The following is a 19,381-nucleotide window of genomic DNA, read 5'->3' as shown; positions in this document are numbered from 1 at the left end:
CGGACGGGAAGAGGGGATTCTACGCTGTAGAAGTGGGGTAACCCACAGAACCCAATTTTGCGGTCTTCTGGACTCTTATCCCCCAGAATCCTCTCAACCAGCCTGGAGGGTTCTGGGAACTGTGTCCCAGCTTTGTTCAACACTCATAGGAGGTGTCATGGGGGGCGGGGCGTGGTGGGGCAGAGCAGCACCAGTCCGGTGATTGAGGCTTTCGTGGGTGCTTCCTTGGATCAGGGCCTGTCACAAAGTGGGGTGCCGTGTTCGAAAGAAGGCAGGACAGCTGTCCTGAGGTCGGTTCTACCCGCAATGGACTGACTGACCGACTAGAGATGGGCAGGCAGAGCTTTTACTGGTTCCCACGTGCTGCTTGTTGGCATCCTGGTCACACAACTCTTTCCCTGTCGCAGAACTTTGAATTTCTAGTGAAATTGCCTTTTGTCATAGAATTTCAGAGACTCACAAAGGAGAATAGCTTCAAGTTCCCCCACATAGCCCACCCCTTCCTCATTAACAGGCCCTTAAGGGTTCAATAACTCACACTGAGATATTTGTAAGAGAAATAATAAAAATGTTTCATTGCTTATATTTATGAACAGAGCAACAGCAAGCAAACAACCTGCTTCCCGCAGATTAGAGAGGAGGAAAGAGAGAGGCAAGAGGGAATGATTGGTCAGTGCTGGATAGATTGACAGTCCTCCCAGCCCGGAAAAGTCCCGCCCAGTTATTCAAACCACAGGCAGCCTGCGAGGTTGCAAATAAAACTCCAGCTTTCCACCCCTGGACTCCCTTCGTCGGCCCCTGTGCAGGCGAACGGATCCTGCCTCCCCTTCCCACCTTGTCATGCCCAGAGGTGGGTGGAGGAGAGTCCTTGAAGTGTGCGGCAAACATTACTAAAAAAAAAGGTTACTTTTCTGGACTGCAGCTCCCAGAATCCTGCCATCTGCATTGCAAGTGGCCTTGCTGACTCTGGGGATTCTGGGAGTTGTAGTCCTGAACAGCAAGATCTGAGGCTCTATGCTGTTCTACTCAGGGGAGTGGGTCACCCTTGCAAGCAAATAGAGGAGGGCAACCCCACCAAACCAAGCGCCTCCCCCCGTCCCCCACCTGCCACTGGGGGATTAATTTTGCCGCAGAGCAAGCTCTGAAAAGAGAAAGCTAAGCAGAAAATGTTCTTATTCATAGCCGCCCCCCCCCACTCCCCGCAATGGGTGTCGACATTAAAGGAAGGTCCGTGACTTTTTTCCATTGAACCTGGGAACCAGGAGCACTGATGGGGGGGGGAGTTACGCGAGTGGGTGAGCCCTGAGTGAGTGCGTGAAAAGGAGAGAACCCCCCCCAACGGCTGGTTTGGGCCCCGGGGGGGGGGAGATTAAAACCCTGCAGAATAGGGGCCACTTCCCACGGCCAGGCCTTCTCAGGAGCCGCATTCAGAGGAAGGGGGTCTGATTCCCAGCCGCCCCCAGTCTCTCTGCATACAGTAATGCGGAATTCGTCCAGATCTCTACGAGGCGGCGTTTACAGCAAGAGGACTGTATCAAGCGGCCTCCTTTTCATCCCTTAGCAATGTTCTGTATGTCGTACATAGATCCGTTTTAGATAATCTTTGTCTAAAATACAGTCTTCTAGCTAAGGCTGTTTTTTTTTGCTTTCTGGGAAGGACTATCCAGGTGGGAGCGGTTCGGCCCTGATCCGTCACTTTCTGGGGCCCCCGTCCTCTGGGCATTTGAGCTGCAGAGGTTCGCCTGAAGGGAGCCAGGCTCTTGGAAACCTCCTGGTCGTTCAGGTGGCTTGTGCAGGATCATGCCCTGGGGCTCAGCTCTCTCTGTCTGGGAGCTGGCTGTCCCTGGGGGGCAACTCACCCGCTCTGCCTGCAGCTGCCCCACCACCTCAGCATCACCGGTAAGGAAGCCCCCACCTTTGATCCTTCTGTTGGGAGGCTCCTTTTTGAAAACTTTCGGGACGCCTTCCTGCAGCACAATCTGGCACACCTTTTACTTGGATGTAAATCCCACGGAATCACTTCTACAAGGAAATGGGCATAAGCGTGCCATGGGAGAAGACCTGGCTTAAGGATCAGACCCCACAACCTCTCTCCTCCAGGACTGGGCCCCTCTGAGGAAATGGATAAGCATGGCAGGGAGGCAAGAGAAAATGGCCCATCATCATCGTTATTAAAGTATAAAACACCCTCCTGCACCCTGGCACCCTTTTGAATGTGAAGCACTACATCGTCCACAATCCCCCATTGGAGAAGTCCCCCAAAGTTCAAGTTTCCAAGCTCTACAAATAGCAACAAAACCGAGCAGTGCTCCATTCGTTTGTGGAACTCCAGGCCACAAGGTGTCGTGATGGCCACTAGGCAAGGGATCTGCCGAAGGGGATTGGGAAAATTCCTGCGAAAAGGAGTGGGGGGGGGGAAAGGGCCACGTTATCCCTGGCAGATCCTGAGCGGGACTCCTGCCTGCCCGGCGACGCCATCACGGCCCCTTTCGGCTGGCGCTTTTGAGTGGGCACCGAGACCGGCTGGTGATCTCATGGGACAGGGTTATGAAATGGGGAGATGATGGGAAGCATCTCCTGTATTCTGGGGACTGAGCGGAGCTGAGCCCAGGCTGGCTCGGGTCAAGCATGTGCCGATGAGATGCTGGAAAGCACACCGGCAGGATCGGCCTCCCGATACATCCAGGCGAGGCCAGAGGATGGGATGTCAGGGGTACAGATGGAATCGCAAATCCCCTTCCCCGCAAGGGAGGATGGGGTCTCCAGATTTGATGCCACCAACTTGGGTCTTGCGAGGAGAGACAGAACAGAGTTCTTTGGCCCACAGCCTTCCTCCTCCTCCTCCTCCTCCTCCTCCTTGGGGCTCTGGGTGGTGGGCCTGCTCCTCTCCCTGCTTTTAAAGGGCCATCTGCTCCTTCTGGAACCACTTCTCTTCCTCCATGTTGGTGAGCTCGTGCTGGCCGTGCTTGGCCCCCTCGTTCTGGGGCGGGTGGTGAAGCTCGATGAACAGCATGTAGAGGACCGCTCCGAGGGCGCCCCCCAACATCGGGGCGACGATAGGGACCCACCACCAGTTGTTGCCAGCCCTGCGGGTGGGAAGAAGGGAGAGAGAGTGACCGGCAGGGTGAGTTCCAACACCAACAGCCGGGCTTCCATGTTAGGGATGTGAACGCTGGTCTCAAGGGGGTCGCATTTCAGCCTCTCCATCTTGAGGGCTGTATTGTGTTGAATTAAACTGTCTGCATAAAAATTCACCCAAAGTGGAATAACTGCCCGCCTTTTCCTGCTGCGTTTTCCCATCTCCGCTTCCGGTGAGAGGAGTACCAACTCCCATGAAGCTTTTTAGCCAGTGGAGCTACAGACAAAATCCTTCCACTTGGAAAGATATTTGCAATTTGTAACGTAAGAGTCGTTAAGTTAAAATAAAGGGGCAGTGTTAGGAACCGTGTCGGGGTTTGTCCGCTAGATGTCGCTCATGCAACACCATTAAAGGCGTGTGTGCAAGTTTATTTTGGGTGACATTTCCCCCAGTGCAAGCAAGACCATTCCGAGGTCTGATGCCTGATGATGGTTTTGTGACGCCTAACCAGGCTCTGGTTAGAGTTAACGAGGAGGTCGGATCCTGTTATGCAAGCACCCGAACCTCCTCAGCTCCCAGTTTTCTGGGCTCGGTTTAAAAATATGGTCTGGATTTTCATCATCCCACCCAGTGTCACCATGTCTAGCATGAGGTCTGTTCTGCTGATTCCAAGGGCACTTACGCACAGGAGGGAGGGGGCAGCTTGGAAACCCGAATCTCCACCCCACCCCACCCCCCCCCCGGGACAGGACATCCTCGCCCTCCACGGGCTTGCCTGACAGCCTTGGCCTTTCTGCTCTCCAGGGAGGTGAGTGCCCCCCCCCAGTTGGTGCCCCCAAGGGGTTGGGTGGGGTGGCATAATGGCCCCCTTGGGTGGCAGGGGGATTCCCCTTCCGGGCTCGCTTTTGGACTCTCGGCCTGTCGGTCCTGTCAGACCCGCTCCCGTGACCACAGACGGTGGTGGTTGTCTAGCGCAGCCCCTCTGCAAGTTTGCTCAGGCAGTGGTGGGTGGATTCCGGCGGCGACCTTCATTCGGGGCGTTGCTCTCATGCAGTAGCAGCTCTTCATTTGGTTCGGTAAATATTATCTCTAGCTTGCAAGCTGGCTTAGTTGTACTTTTGTAGGGAGAGTAGGGGCTTGAAGGAAGCTTGCTTAATTTCTCTCTCAACAATACAGCCTCCTGAGAGTCCATTGAGTAGGAGGCTGTCTCAAAAGGGAGTGTGTGTGTGTTTTTTTTAATGGAGTTTTCTGCAACTTGTGCAGAATGTGTCCAGGAATAGCTTGTGTTCCCCCCCCCCCTTTGTGAAGCAAAAAGGACACACAGAGCAAGCACCGCAGGAGGGCTGATGGACCAGAAAGACTCAAAGAACCCATCCAGGGCCTCTTAACCTTTAACAGTTCATGTGACAGCTCTGCACTTACTGGACTTCCGCGCAGTTTGCACAAAAACGGGTTTGCTCTCAAACGCCAAAACTCTAGCTGGGATGAAAGGGACACAATCCCTCCATCTTGCAGATGAAGGTAAGGGATGAGCGTCTCCTTCTTACACATGAAAAGCAGACAGTTGTGGATTTGTGTCCACAAAGTGGGATAAATACTTTGAGGGACCACACTATTGCACATTTTGGTGTTTTGCAATCTCTCTCCTCTCCTCTCATGCTCTCTTTCTGTCCTCATCTCACCCTGAGGATGGGAGCCGGACCAGTGATTGGGGGGAGAAGTTTCCTTTCCATGTGGTGGCCACACTCAGGCCAGCTTGGCTCTGATAAGATTAGAGCGATCTCAGAAAAGTTACTTTTTGTAAACGAAAATAGCCAGAATCCCTCCATCCTTCTGACCATACTAGCTTGGAGGATTCAGGGGCTTTAGGTCCCATGGGATGCCCAGAAAGAGTCAGGATTTCCTGACTCTTACAGGGTGCAAAGTTTCTGTCTCCGTAGCAACTCATAGACAGTGAATTGTTCCCCATTAAGCTTCTTGCCTCTGGCTATGCCTACCTTACAGGGGGGTACTAAGGATGATCACTGGATCATGAAAGTGAAGCACCTTGAATCTCTGGAAGCAGTGTTTCCCAGCCTTGGCCAATCCAGGGACTCTTGGACCGCAACTCCCAGAAGCCTTTGCCACCAGCTGTGCAGGCAAGGGCTTTTGGGAGCTGCGGTCCAAGACCACCTGGGGAAGCCCTGCACTAGAACGTGGAGCTGGGGTTTGTTTGTTCTTAACGACGGCGCAGAAGTGAACCCAAAGGGCGCCGGGCATCTCGCGATCTCTTTTTGTGCTGCTGACTTACGTAAAGACTTCCGGCCCCCATCCTGCCATGTAGCTGAAGATGCGCGGTGCGATGTCTCTGGCGGGGTTCATGGCGCATCCGGCATTCATGGCCAAGGAAGAGGTCAGCAGAAGGATGAGGAGGCCGACGGCGATGGGCTCCAGCCCTTTCGGGACCCTCAAGTTGCCTTCATCAAAGATGGCAAAGATGCCCAGGAGGAGGATGGCGGTGGACATCACCTGGGGGGGGGGGTGCAAAGCCAATGGGTTCACAACTGGAGGCTGGATGCTCATCCGGATAAACAGGAAGGTTCAACATGGTAGGTTCTTTGTGTGTGTGTGTGTGTGTGTGTTTTACCTGATCTGCAAATCCGTTGATGGGCGTCAGGTACTCTGCTGGATAGGTTGCAAAAATGAGGGCAGTCGCTTTGGGTCCGGTGACATTGAATTCCCCGCCCGTGTAGTCCATGAGGGCATCTAAGGAACAACCGTCACAGATCAAGAAGGGCCAACGGAGACCTCACACCTTTGAAGCATGTGGGAGCCCCCCCTCCCTTCTGCCGCGTTTTCTGACAATCTGGTCCTTAGACTCTCCGTGCCCAGTCAGGCAACCCCATGCAGTCAGGCCCCTTTCCTCCTGCCTCTCTAGTTCACCATTAATAAAAATAATAATAGGATTATTATTCGTATGATGAGTGCAAGCAGGAAAAATAGGCCAAACCTGGTCTAGGGTATTAAACAACCACCTGGGGACACAGAACCTCCAGACGAGGAGGTGCCTTGCGGTCCCTCACGAGGAGACCAAGGTGGGAGGGACCGGCCGGTTTCTGAATGGGTGTTGAAAGGGGACCAGCACGGGGGCTGTGAGGAGGACCTTCCCAAATCTGTGAGGGCACCGGGGCAAAAAAACCCCGTTCCCAGTGTCTGTGTCGTGCACAGCTTGAACTGCCAAAGCATCCAGAGAAGTGGGGCCCTGCCGGCATCGCTCAGCGCTTCGGCCCTCACGGTTTGGTCACCACCAGCACCGCCAGGCGCCTGGAATCCTTTCACTAGGAACTGCATTTTTTCCATGCCTCCTCCTGATCCAAGACAATACAGTATTTTAAAAATGTCATCCTGTCAGGATCTCCGAGGTACCTATGACGCACCTGTATGAGGAATGATGCAAACTGCGATCCAAAGCATTTGGGGTGGGGGGCATGGGATGGGCAGGGGGTGTCGACTGAGAGGGTGCAGTTACGTACTTCTGGGTGAACAGACAGAGGGCTTGGCTGTCGGTGGCAAGGAATCAGCAGCCTCTGAGCCTGCTTGTCTTGTGTGTGTGCGTTTTGTGTGTGTGTGTGTGAATGAGAGGGAGAAATGTTGTTTTACAAGAGGTAGCGCACAGGGAAAAAGAAAAGTCCATAGCCAGGGCGTGATGAAAAACCCACCCTTCCTGGCAGGGGCCCTTTGCCATGGCTGCATTTCTGTACAGTAATCAGCTGGAAGTGAAATTAAAAGAATTGGTTCCACTTGGCACTTAATATGGTGCTACATTCCACATAAAAACCTCTCACGTGGGCCACATGCCTGAACCAACCCCTTAATTAGTCAGCCCCTATTCTCTGCCCACGGGAGGAGGAGGGGGAGGGAGGGAAGAGATTTAATTACTCACTTCCTCTTTGCAATTGCTCGTAATTTTTTTTTAAAAAAATTCTTTTTATAAATGGCAATTGCGAAAAATAAAATTAATGACTGCGCAGGGCAAAGTCAAAATTAAAGCCTTCCCTTCCCGCAGTAGGAGCAGTGGTGGACTTATTACAAGCCAAGAGAGGAAAGCTGACCAAGGCAAAGTTCAGGGGATGATAAAACAAGGAGCTGCTGATTGAGAAGGCCAGGAGGAAGCGGCTAACGGAGCAGGCAGTAGCCCTGGGAAGGCTCCAGAGTGCCAGGCTCCACCAACCCGGAACAAACTGAAGCGACAGTGGGATGAGAAAGAGGGAGGCAAGAATTCTGGCCCGAGAGACTGATTATACTCCAGGATAGTCACACAGTCCTCAGAATAACCGAAGGCAGAAATGGGCAAGATGGCAGCTTCACAAGCCGGAGGTGATAAAACATTGTTGCTCCGGAGATACATTTTCCAAAGCGGCCTGGTTTGCACCGTCACCCTGCAAATAAAGCCTGGCATTTGCTATTTAAGGGCGTTGAAAGGACGAAAGCTCAACAAATAAAATGCCAACAAATTGGCAACGTGCAGAGCTGCAAAAGAATGCTATGGAATAATCCATCATCTTTTTTTACTTAAGTCAGCTCTGCGTCTAATTGTGAAACTGTCATCGCATCTGTTCCCACCTTGAATAAATAACAAATGGAGTTCAGCTGGGGGGGGGGGGGACGCAATGACTGCGGAACCAGTTCATACTTGCAGAGAAGTGATTCCAATGTCTTAATTGGAGTTGTATAATTTTTCACATAATGCCATAGGCCCTCCCTTCATTATCTTTTTGTGGTCTTTTTAGAGGTGTGGGTTACTAGGATTTTGACAAACTCAAACGCTTGTTCGCTTGATTGTGATTCTTCCATTCTTGTAATTCTGGAATAACCTTACCATCACCTTAATTCCTCTCTCTCAGCTACGTGATCTTTTCCCTCCTTCAGAAAGGTGGCTGTGTTCATGCTTAAATCATGGAAGCTAGATTTCTCCAGGTCTTCCCGCAAAATGTACATTTCAGTCTGAAACCAGGGCCAAGGGCCTCCCACCAGCACATTCCTTGTGATTTCGGGTTGGGTCACTCAACATGAACTCTCTCGGTTCTGAAGGGACTTTTCCCCCCAAGTGGATACAGGGCTGGGGATTCTGTGGTCTCTCCCTAGATTCTACCAAGGTGGAGAAGCTTCTGGCGGCCGAAGTGGCCCCTTCCACTCACCATAGTTGATGCCAAAGACCACAGCGGCTCCGACGAAGGCACCAAGGCACTGCGCGATGGTATAAATGGGGAATTTGATCCATTTAACCTTCCCGGCCAGGCACAAGGCGAAGGTGACCGCTGGATTGATGTGGCCACCTGAAAGAGAACCAACAGGATAAAGGAGAGGGACAGAACTTGTCTTGCGCATCACTTCTTGATTAAGAAGAGAACAGTCTCCTACGGGGGTGCCAAGGACCAGGGCTTTAAAAAGAGCATTCAGAGGAACTTTCAGAGGTGTTTTAATGGAACTGTTCATTTCTTCAAGTTCCTTTTTTTTGGGGGGGGGGGGATAAGATGAAAACCTAACAGCAAAACAAATCAACACAAGAAAACAGTGTGTTTGGGGAAATAAGGGCTTTTCTGAGGTCTCCAGAAGTGCAGGGAGTTTAAGGGGAGGCGAGACAACTGTCCATCACAAGCAGTCCAGGAAAAATGCTCAGGGCTGGTTGGGTTCAGTGGCTCAAAACTGTGTGGATTGGCCCTGGCACGGAGGAGGAGACCAGGCTGCCCACCGGGCAACAGGGAATGCTGCACCGGGCCGGATGCCTCTTCCCCTCCGAGCCTTTGTTAGGCGTTCTCGTGTCAGCAGCAAAGTCTGGCTGCAGGAGACACACACACACAGAGAGAGAGAGAGAGAGAGAGAGAGAGAGAGGATGGCCTCTGACTTTAATCAAATGTCCCTGATAACGGAGACGGGGGAGTCACGAGGAGGCGAGGGGCCCCCGTCTGGGCTGGGCCTCTGTGTGCTTGCGCTGGGGGTCAGGGTGTTATCTGGGGCACCTCCAGCTCCTCTGATGTATCCGAGCCAGCAAACACAGATAAGAGGAGTCGAAAGAGAAGTATTGTGTCACTTCCACCACCGTGTGAGAAGCCGGGCATCCCGTCTGCCCTTTGGATTCCTTCTTTCAAACACTTCATCTGGGGGGGGGGACCTGACGGTGTCTCGGGCTGCCCCCCACCCCGAGAGTTGGGAGGCTTCTCGCATCTCCTTGTCTCCGAGGTTTCTTGGAATGGCAGGGACAATTTTCTCCTCTTTCAGCAATTCCAAATATGGGAGACCTCTCCAGGCCAACCAGGCAGGCCTCTTTGGCACTTCAGAAGGAAAGGTTTTTTTTTTTTTTCCAAAAGCAAAAATCTGAGACCGAGGCCTTCGCGACCCTTAATGGTTCCTTTCAAAAGAGCAGGAGCAGCCTGCCTGCCTTTCTCTCCGGCTCCATTCGAGTTCATAAATGGAGAGCAGATTTTTCTCAAATATCTTCATGGCAAGGAATCATAGAAGCCCGGATCTCAGGGGTCGCCCAGTCTCGCCTCCTGCCAAAGCAGGAAAATTTTGAGAGAGGCAACCCCTGCTCAAAATCCTCCAGCAAAGGTTTGGAGGGTGCCTGCTGATCCGGAGGGGGGGAGGAGACTGTTCTTGCTGCCAGGAAGCTTGTTCTCTTGCGCTTAGTGAAAGGAGGACGGATGGGGGACCCAGGTGGATCCAAAGGGAGGAAGCCTGACACTCTGTGCCCTGCAGGCGAGGCCTTTTGCCTTCCCCTCTAGGTAGCCCTGGGAGAGGCCAGCTCTGTCTAGGGGGAATTTAGCCCTCCAGACCTTGACCGGCCCTGGACCCCAAGGGCCCTGGCAAGGCTTGGCCCCAAGCAAGGGACAGGGGGAGATGCCGCTGTTGCCCATCGACGCAGGAAGGAGTCCAGGGCTCCTCCGCGGTGCACTTGCTACCTACGGGGTTTTCATAAGGGCTCGCAGTGAAAAACTGGTCCAGGTCACCAGGGTGGGGTGGGAGTGGGGGTGGGAGAGCATCTTTTATGGCCCATCCAGGGTTGTTCGAAGGAGAAGACAACTGAGTGTTGCCCCCTCAGATCAAACTCGAGGGCAGGCACTTGTGTGTGTGTGTGTGCAAGCGTGTGGATATATCGAAACCCTAGGGAAAAGCAAGAGAAGCAACTGCACGGGCCTCCGCATTGTGTGTGATGGAAACACAAGAAGCGTTAGGTCCATCGGTGGCAGAAGATAAGCTCCAACACCCGCAAAAATGTCATCCAAGCAGGAGCCCAGGGTGAATTTCCCAGTCACACCCCAGACTCCCTGGCCGGATTCGGCTCGTCGGGTTCCCTCCAGAGGCTGGGTGTTTGCTTTGGCCGGCAGGAGGGGGCCGGAGAGCCACCCCCCTGAAGCTGCTCCTTCACATGCATTCGTGTTGCAAGACTTTCTCTCGTCGGCTCTCCCCTGGGTTGATTCCCACTGGGTGAGCGCAGCTACAGTTTGCAGGGGGCTACGCCAAGAGCTTCTCTTACGTTGCCTCCCTTGGCCGAGGTGCTTTTACTGCCTGCCTTGTTGAATAATTTCTGAGGGTATTCCCCCCCCCTTTCCAGCATCATAGTACAGATTCTTTTATAGTGGGTTGCCCAGGAACATTCCAGTGTTTTCCTCTGACCTGCTTCTCCCCCCCCCCTCTGCCCCATATTATCCCTTGTGGGTATTTTCCTTCCATTCCCAATAGGCAAGACCAAATGTGTAGCCCTTAAGGTCCATCCTGTTGTTCAGATTCCATTCCTGTGTCTTCCGGATCCAACTAAACAAAAACCTCACAGGCCGTTTTTGCAGCTGGTTTGATCAAGGCTTGTTCAAACAAACCACAGTTTATCCTAACCATAGTCTGGTTCCTTTTAGACCTAACAGCAGACCATAGTCAGTTTAAAAACAGAAGCAGGGGCTTTGGAAATCCACGTGGTGGCCGGGCCAGAGAAGGGCACTATTGGGGAAGGCAGAAGTACTGTTTCTAAGCCTCCCCAACACGTTTGTGGTGGAGATGAGATTCCAACCAAGGGGCTTCCTGATTCGCCACTCAATATGGCCACCACTACCACCGTCTCTCTCTAACTCTCTCTAACTCTCTCCTCCTGACTTCCCAATTGAAAAAATAAAATAAAAACAGAGAACAGCTTACCCGAAACACCTCCGGCTACATAGATGCCAATGGTGACGGCCATGGAAAAGCCGATAGAGATCACTGGCGCCCCTCCAAAGGCCCCTCTGCTGAGGACGGATTGGGCGACGCAGCCACATCCCAACGCCTGCAGTTTCGGGAGAGAGAGGAAGAAGACGAGGATTCAGATCAGAGCCCGGAGGTGATTTTTCTTGCCTGGCCCACCTGGGGCTTGCAGTGAGTGCTTTGGGATGTAACCCGCCTGCTTTCTCTCCGCCTGCTATGTTTTTTAACACTGATTTCCCCCCCCCCAAAGGTGGTTCCCATCAGGACCAATTTGTAAGCTCCACACAGGCAGGACTTGGGGGAGTTACTTTTTTGACGACAACTCCTGGGATTTCTCAACCTGGACAGCTCCTGCCTGCACTGATTAGGAGGGTTTTGGAGCTGTGATCCAAAAAAATAACTTTTTAAAGCTCTGTTCACGAGTGTATTGTATCCTTAGGCCCGTTGAAAGCATTAAAAAAAAAAAAAAACAGAAGCGCAGGGGTTCACAAAATGGTGTTGGACACTTTCTGCGGGAGCGCACATCTGCCTGTATATGTATACAGAAATATTCAAGCCAGACATTTCGGCTTCCGCCTTCTTCAACTGCTTGCAAAGTTTTGCTTAAGCACCTCCGTTTGTTAACCACACACTTATAAGTGCATGCATCGTCCAGTGATCAACGGCATCTCTCAAAGGGTCCCAGAAAAATCTTGAGCGAGACGCTGTTTCACTCTCTTTCACTGTCTACTGTGTACACATAAAAATAAGCTTCTCACTCTTCCTGGGCACATCTGGGCCAGCGTACTTGCTGCCAGGGCCACAAATGGCCCTTGGTGTGGACGAAGGATGTCTTTAGTTAATTAACGGAGGGATCATTTCAACGGCTGGGCCTCTAAGCTAAAAGCCCATCTGCAAAAGGCCACCAGGAAAGGTTAATTGATTGCAAAGGCTTCAGTCCTTGGGCATCCCTTCGGAAAGGCTTGGCGAGGGACAAAAAACCCAAAACGACCCCTAAACCCGTCCGTTTTAGCTGCCCGAGTGGCTTTCTTGGGAAACGAGACAGGCTGGCGTTCTTAGGAAACCCGAAAACCCAGGGGGGAAAGTTGCCTTTAACAAGCAAGCTTGCCTATAAACCATTTGGGTTTGTCCGATAAGCCCCCCCTCCCCTGCCTCTCCGGCCACCCCCCCCACTCCAGCCTGTTCCCTGAGAATACTGTTTTGTTTTATTAGATGTCCGTGAAATCCAATCTGCTCCGGACTCTCCTGACAGCCCACATTCGGAGTGTTTTTCATGGACGTCCCTATAAAACTGTCCCTCTCTTCTCATGCGAAAACATTGGGGGCCGTTAACATAAAATCCCCATAAAACCAGGCTCTAATTCACTTCTCGGAGGATGGAAAAACAAAGGCAGATTTAAGGTTTCCTTTTTCCTGCGGTTCCTTCCCCCCCCCCCCCCGCACAAGTTCCTTTTCAGAAAAAGGAATTCGTTAAGCGAGGAGGGTGAGGGGTTGTTGTTGTTGTTGTTGTTGTTGTTGTCATTCTGAACAGTAAACTTTCCCCATCACAGGTGGATCCCCCTCTTCTCACCGGAGAGCAGTGGCTTCCCTCACCCTGTTGTCTTGGCAAAAAGGGCCTGCAGGCGATGGTTCTGTTCTGTTCTGCCTTGTTTGGACTGCTTGGTTCAAGGTTTTCCGCCCGGCAATCAATATGTCGGCAGTTCTCCTAATCTGGAAGATTGGGCTTCCAGTCTTCCTCGGAAGGAAGGTGGGTGGCTGCCTCTCCCACGGCTTCCAGAAAATCCTTGCCTGGCAGACATCGGATCCTCCTCCTCCTCGTGTTTGTCTGGAAGGAGGCGACCGTCCCAGGAAGGAAAGCCCTGGGCCTTCCAGGGAGTGTATTTCTCCTTGATTCCTTGGAAGGCAGCCGTGCTTTATTGGCATCCCATTCATTGGAGAGATGAAAGATCAGCGCCTTTTCCTCTTCCGTTTCGTTTCTGCTCTTTCCAGGATGTATGCGTTAGCCTTTCCAAGATACATAAATATGACTTTCCAGTATAAATAGGATAATTTTTTTTCCTGAAAGCTTGAGGCCCTCCGCTCTCGAAACACGGAGGGGCTTCCTCACTGGGTGGGCTCAGGCAGAATGGTCTCTCTGGGCCTCCCGTCTCCTCTTTTCCAAAAGTAGGACACCGCAAGAGTCGGGGGTCGGTCTGCGGTGCTGAGGATCTGTCGGTGGGCAGACGTGGGCTATAAAGGTTTCCAATAAATAATAACAGATAAAAGAACATGGTTTTAGCCTCCCTTAGGGAGACGCTGAGTTAATCCCTGGGTTTAGGATAGTTTCGGATCGGGTGGGACTCAGCACAGGCCTGAAAGTGTTCGCCCATGGCAGGATTAGGGCGTGACTGGACTTGCGTGGGTGGGTGGTTGGAGAGCACTGGGTGCGAAAGCAACGGGCTCCCGGGACATAAAGAAAACATTTTAACCCGGAGGCATGGCATGGCATGGCATGGCATGACATTTTTCGGGTGTAACAAGTATTGTCTTCACATGGCTTCACAAGTTTCTTTCTCCCGGCCTTTCAAGATGTTTTCGTAGGCAGAGTTTTCGTAGGCAGCCTTCCAGGACCCTGTCATTCCCTTCATTGTGAAGCTCCTGCCCGCCCCCCCCCCCACAAGGGATGGAAAGGAGCTGGAAAGCAACCAATCACAAACAGCAGCACGAGTTACTTTTCTAGCAAGTAACGGGGAGGGGGACTTGCTTTTCATAAGTAACTTTCCAAGCTCTGTGCAAAACTCCCATCCTGAGTACAGTGAAGGGAGCAGAGGTCTTGACCCCCCCCCGACCTCTGTGGGTTCCTTCCAGACGACCCTCCCAAGGGCTGAAAGGACATCTCAAGGGGGCTCCCGAGGCCTCCCCAGAGCTGGGCAGCGTTTCTTCTCTCGACAACAGATCCCAGAATCCCCCCAGGCAAAGCCGCCAGCCTTCCCCTTCCCACCTACTTTTACCGCACAGGGGAGACCTCTGAGCATTGCCAAAGGATATGGAAATGTAATCCATTTCTCTGGGACCCCCCCCCCCCCGCCCTGTGGTCACTCTTTGGTTACCCAATGGGCAACCCTCTGGATCCTTAAGAGGATGATGGCGACACCACCGTCAGATACACCGCGGGATTTTACCCCGCTTATAAAACGGGTACATTCGGAGCATCTCTTTTTTAAGCTGCTTGCATGAGGCGCCAGGGCTGCTTCGCATCGGCCCCGCTTCTTCTCTGCCTCCGTTTTCCCTTCGCCCGGAGGACTCCGTGGGGCTTCTTCGTTGGCCTCTTTCCAGGCTGGGGAAGGGCTGCAGGGAACTGGCCAAGAGGGAGGCGGACCAGGGCACCTGACCAGGTAGGCGAAAGGGGGGGGGGAGGCCGCGATGAGGTAGGGGTGTCCCCTCCCCGACCCCCCCCCCCGCCCTCCCGATGTTTAGGAGATGGTTGGGCCAGGAGACCCTTCAGAGCTTGGAGGGAGGGTGTGTGTGTGTGGAGGGGGGGAGAGAGAGACTGTGGTGGATGTTGTCTAGGGGGGCACGTCGAAGGGCCCGAAGGAGAGCGAGGACAGGCCCGGAGGCGCTCCCACGTGGCGAGGGATCCTGGCCCCCAGCAGCCAACCTCGAGAAGCCCCCCCCCTTTCCCAGGCCAGGCGCGCAGGGCGAGGGGCTCTCTGGAGCTCTACTTTGGGGTCGCCGCGGGTTCTTCACCCCCCCCCTTGAAGGAGCGGCCGCCCGCTTCCCCCTCCGGCCCCTTTAGCCGGCCTGTCGATCAAGCGAAGCACGAAAGGCGCCCCCCCGGGGGGGGCAGCGGCGCGGCTCCGAGGCGCCTCCCAAGGGCAACCCGACCCCGTCGGCCTTGGCGGAAGGTCCCGTCCTCGGGCGAGGCCAGCCGGGGTCCCGGGGCGCCGGGGAGACAAGACAGACCCCCCGACCCCGGAGCGCGCTTCGTGGCCCCGCTTACAGCCCTCCGTCCCGTCCTTTGAAAGCACGGGGGGCGGCGGCGTTGGTGGTGGGGGGGGAAGGCCAAATCCTGGCGCTCCTCCTCGCCCTTTGAATCAACAGCCGGGAGTCGCCACCGAAGTGACTCAGAGCTGACGGGGCGGATCTCGGCCGGTCCCGTCCCCAAACGCCACCAGGAGGACAAGCCACCCCCTGCCACCATCACCACCCCTGCCGGACTCGCTCTTGGCCCTTGGCCGGCTGGGTTTCGGGGGGGGGGCAGTTCTGCACCGCGGCCCAAAGCGGGGGGGGGAGGAGGAGAGAGAAAGAGGGACGGGGCGGGCCGGCCTCGAGGCTTTCTCCAGCCCGCCTTCTGCCCTTGCCGGGGGCGGTGGGCGCTCCAGACGCCTCGGGGCCCTTCGGGGACATTTGGCCCCAAGATGCAGAAACCGAGACACAAGCGCACAACAAAGCGAGAGGGAGGGAGAGGCGTTCCCGTCCTTCAAACGCCGGGGGCGAAAACTCTCCGGGATCCCTCGCTGGCCTCCTCCCCCCCCCCCCGCGCCCCCCTCCCGCCGCCGAGCGGGACCCCCGCCTGCCGGCCCTTCCTCTCAGCCCAGCAGGGCCTTTTCCAGCCACGGGACGGGGTGGGGAGGTGGGGGCATCAATGTAGGGGAGACCGCCGCCCCTTCCCTCCTTCGGCTGCCCACCCGGACCGATTGAAGCTGACCCCCCCCCCCCGTCGCCCCCATCTCCGGCTTCCCAAAGGCGGCCACCCGGGTCAGGCCGCTCGGCGGGACGGGCCTCGGGGCAAACCCGGCCTGGCGGGCGCGCTCCCCCCCCCCCTCTGGCCGCGGTGCCGGGGATCCGTCCTGGCCTGGCCGCCTTGCAGGCGCGCCCGAAGAGCGGCGGAGGGAGGTGCGGCTTGGATAGGGGGCGGGAGGGTGGGCGAGGGTGCCAAGGCGGGCGGTGCCCGGCCTGACCTGGTCCCGGGGAGTGGACAGGACCCCGAAGGAGCCCCTGAACAGAAGCCGCCCCCGGCTGGAAACGGGGGGGGGGGGACCGAGCAGAAACTCGGACCACAGCCAAAGAGGGAGGCTGAGCCAGCCCGGGGGTGGGGGTGGGAAGAGACCGCTTACCCAAAAATATCAATAAAACGGGGGGAGGGGCTGCCCGCCGTTGGCACTCTCGGGGGGCCCTTATTTTCTCCAGGACAGGAACAACCTCAAGCTATTTTGCTTCCTTGGCAAACATCTATTTTCACTCCCTCTCTCCTCTCCCCCCCCCTCCACCAAAAATCTTTTATTTTTATATGTTTTCCAAACATTGGTAGCTTGACGTTCCCTTTATAATAAAATTCCTAAAGCACTAAATCCCCGTCTTACGCTCTCAAGCCACAAAGACAAAAGATTTCCAGCAAGCAAATCAGAAAAGAGGTTTAAGCCCCTGAAACGCCACGTAGGTCAATAAGCAAAAAAAAAGGACTAAATTATTTCACAGGAGGAAAACTGAGGGAGGGACAGGGCTTGAGTTCAGCCAAAAAAGTGGCACCAGACGGGAAAGTCTAAAAGCTACCACAAGAGTGTTGGCTTTGGAAGGAGCTGGGCGGGGGGGGGGCACCCCCTCCCAGAAGGCCTTTTCCCTCCGGGCACCCCTTTCTTCCTGGCCAAAGGGTGAGCGCAGAGAAAGGCAAACTCTTGGAGGAGAGCCGACTCCTCAGGCTAGAATGGCCCCTGATGGTCAGCCTCCTGTTTCCTGAGGTTCCAAGGACCAATCTGGACATGGGTGTGTGTGTGTGTGTGCGTGTGTCCCCCTTGTCATATCAGGAGAGGGAGAGTCAGAAGGGGTCCCCGGCCAGCCGGTTGAGGGAGCAAGAAGAGGGAGGCAGGGAGGGAGGGAATCTCCCAGAGAGCGCTGGGCTACTTGGCAACCCACTGCTCAGGGGGATGACTTTTGAGGGGTGGGGATGCGGGGGGGGGGTCTGGTAGGCAGCTCCGTTTGTGGCATGCTGGCTGCTCGGACCTGGGGAAGAAAAACCACCTCTTTGGACCACAACTCCCATAATCCCCCTAGAAAGGGGGCGGGTTTGTCATCCCAAACTTCCCTCTTTTTTGGCCGGTTCTGAGGTTACTTTCTCAAGTGCAGAATTGTTCCCGGCATGGCTGGCTGTGGGCCAACCCTGCGAGGAAGGCCAGGCGGGATAGGAGCAGAGGAAAGCGGACAGGCAGGCAGGGAGCACTTACAATCAGGATGAAGGTGCCTAGAAATTCGGCAAGCGCTTCCTTCACCAGATGGTTCTTCAAGGCGAACCTGTCCCTCAGACGCCTCCCGGCCTTCTTGGTCATCTTGGCTTCTTCCTCCTCCTCCTCCCTTCCTTCCTCCTCCTCGGCGTCTCCTCCTTCCTCTTTTGGAGAGGCTCAGGGCAGGGAAAAGCAGCCCTCAGCTTCGCCCTGCAGCCTCCTCCTGCTTTTTGGTTTGAACTTTGACTCTCCTCCGAAAGTGTTGAAACGCAGAACGGCCGGACAGCCTCGGCTCTGCTCTGGGAAGCGTCTGCCCTCTTCCCGGGATTTATGAAGCCCACGTTACATTCCCTGCTCGTCTCCTGTGAGTTTCCATCATGTGCCCCTGCGGTTCTCAGCCCTCGGATATGCTGGCACTATTTATAACTGGAGATAAGGCTCCTGCACCCAGCGGCCAGAGGTAGCCCAGTGGCTCCCAGTTTCTCACTGGCTGGATTAATTATTACCTGCCAATCAAGATCCACCACCCCAACCCGAAAAAAAAACATTTAGGCAGTTCTGGAACAAACCAAAAAAAAAAGAGGAGGAAAGGGTAGTGGAGGAAACGGCCTCTTATAGAAGCCGCTCGGCGCAGCCCGAGAGCGCCCATTGGCTGGTGCCAAAGAGCCCCCGGGAAAGGCCCTTGCAGGGGTGTTTGCTCAGAGGTGTGTTCAGTCCCTGCTCACCTGAGTAGGTGAGGGGGAGGATTAGGGTTCGGGTTTAGGAATGCATGGTTTTGTCTATACCTGCTCAGGTTTGCTCAGGGCGTGGGCAGCGGAGGCGGGCAAGGGAGGCTCTGGGGTCGCACAGCGCCTTTGCCTGCTCGGCCTCTCCAGGAATCACACCTTCAGGGAAGGGAGGAGAGTCAGAGGAGCCCTAAGGACTCGGAGTCCTCAGGTCACCACTCAGGAACATGTCTTGTCTTTTCTTTCTTGAATCACAATGCCCAGAATCCCCCACCCAGCACAGTCAAGAGGGGAGCTGCAATCCAAAGAAAAAGGAACATCTTCAAGAGAAATGTCTGTGGAACTCACTGCCACAGGATGTGCCCAGGGCTACCATCTCATGTGGCTTTGAAAAGGGAAGTGACCAAATCTATGGTGGCTGGGTGATTCGGGGACTTGTAGTCAAAACAAGTAACTTTTCTAAGGTCTAGTTAATTGTTCGTGGTCTGAAGACAACCCTCCCCTTGGCTGTCCTGATTCTTCTCTGAATCATGGCCTCAGATGTCCCTGAGTGTAGTTTTAAGATGAGCAGAAGGAGGAAAAGGCCTCCTCTTTTCGCTTCCCTCCCCTCCCGGCAAGCATCCTTCAGCCCGCCTCTCTCGTGCCCCTTCTGCCTGCCTTCTTTCCATCTCCCACTCCCAGGCTCTGTCCCTGCAGACCAGAAATCTACACACCAGAATCCCCCAACCCCCCTATCTTGTGGCCATGAGTTCCAGGAACAAACTAAATGCTGCAACAATCTGTGGCCATTTGCAGAACTAGTGGAAGGGAGCCCAAAGCACCTGGGCCTCGGAAGGCAGCTTGGCATGACCTTAATTGGGGGCCTGGAGCCATATCTGAGGCTCTAAAACATTCATTTCCGGGTGTGGGTTCCCCAAATTTAAATATATGCAGATTATAATAACAATAAAAGCAGCTCAACCCGATGTCGCTCCATGCAATGCAAACCAATTCTAGTTTGGCTCTCAGTCCGCCAGACTTGGGAGGGAGACGGGGGGTGGGTGGCACATGGGAGACGGTGCCCAGAGCATGCAAGCATGTGCATCTTGTCCCCGGAAGTTGCACCTATGCCTGCCTGCAGCTGCGCCCCTATCGCTTCGCCCGGATGGCGTTTTTAAACAACATTTCGG

General features: G+C 54.5%; 1 protein-coding gene across 1 annotated transcript; it reads right to left on the bottom strand.

The window, feature by feature from the left end:
- Positions 1-547: 547 nt before the first annotated feature.
- On the bottom strand, positions 548-18,060 carry AQP9 (aquaporin 9). Its single transcript, XM_020784843.3, has 6 exons — positions 17,491-18,060; positions 11,246-11,372; positions 8,257-8,394; positions 5,706-5,824; positions 5,370-5,587; positions 548-3,086 (listed from the first exon to the last, which is right to left on the bottom strand). Exons 1-6 carry the CDS (start codon positions 17,590-17,592, stop codon positions 2,897-2,899), a joined length of 894 nt encoding a protein of 297 aa, XP_020640502.1. The 5' UTR covers positions 17,593-18,060; the 3' UTR covers positions 548-2,896.
- Between the last annotated feature and the right edge of the window lie 1,321 nt (positions 18,061-19,381).

This window comes from Pogona vitticeps, chromosome 12, assembly GCF_051106095.1.
Source record: "Pogona vitticeps strain Pit_001003342236 chromosome 12, PviZW2.1, whole genome shotgun sequence".
Classification (NCBI taxonomy): domain Eukaryota; kingdom Metazoa; phylum Chordata; class Lepidosauria; order Squamata; family Agamidae; genus Pogona; species Pogona vitticeps.
The sequence above is the reverse complement of the archived record's forward strand: the minus strand, read 5'-3'. Positions and strand labels throughout refer to the sequence as shown.

Coding starts and splice junctions, on each gene's coding strand:
- AQP9 (XM_020784843.3), bottom strand. CDS start 17,592: ATGACCAAGAAGGCCGGGAGGCGTCTGAGGGACAGGTTCGCCTTGAAG. Junction 8,395..11,245: donor TGTAGCCGGAGGTGTTTCGG/GTAAGCTGTTCT, acceptor GTTCTCTTTCAG/GTGGCCACATCAATCCAGCG. Junction 5,588..5,705: donor TCAACGGATTTGCAGATCAG/GTAAAACACACA, acceptor CCCCCCCCCCAG/GTGATGTCCACCGCCATCCT.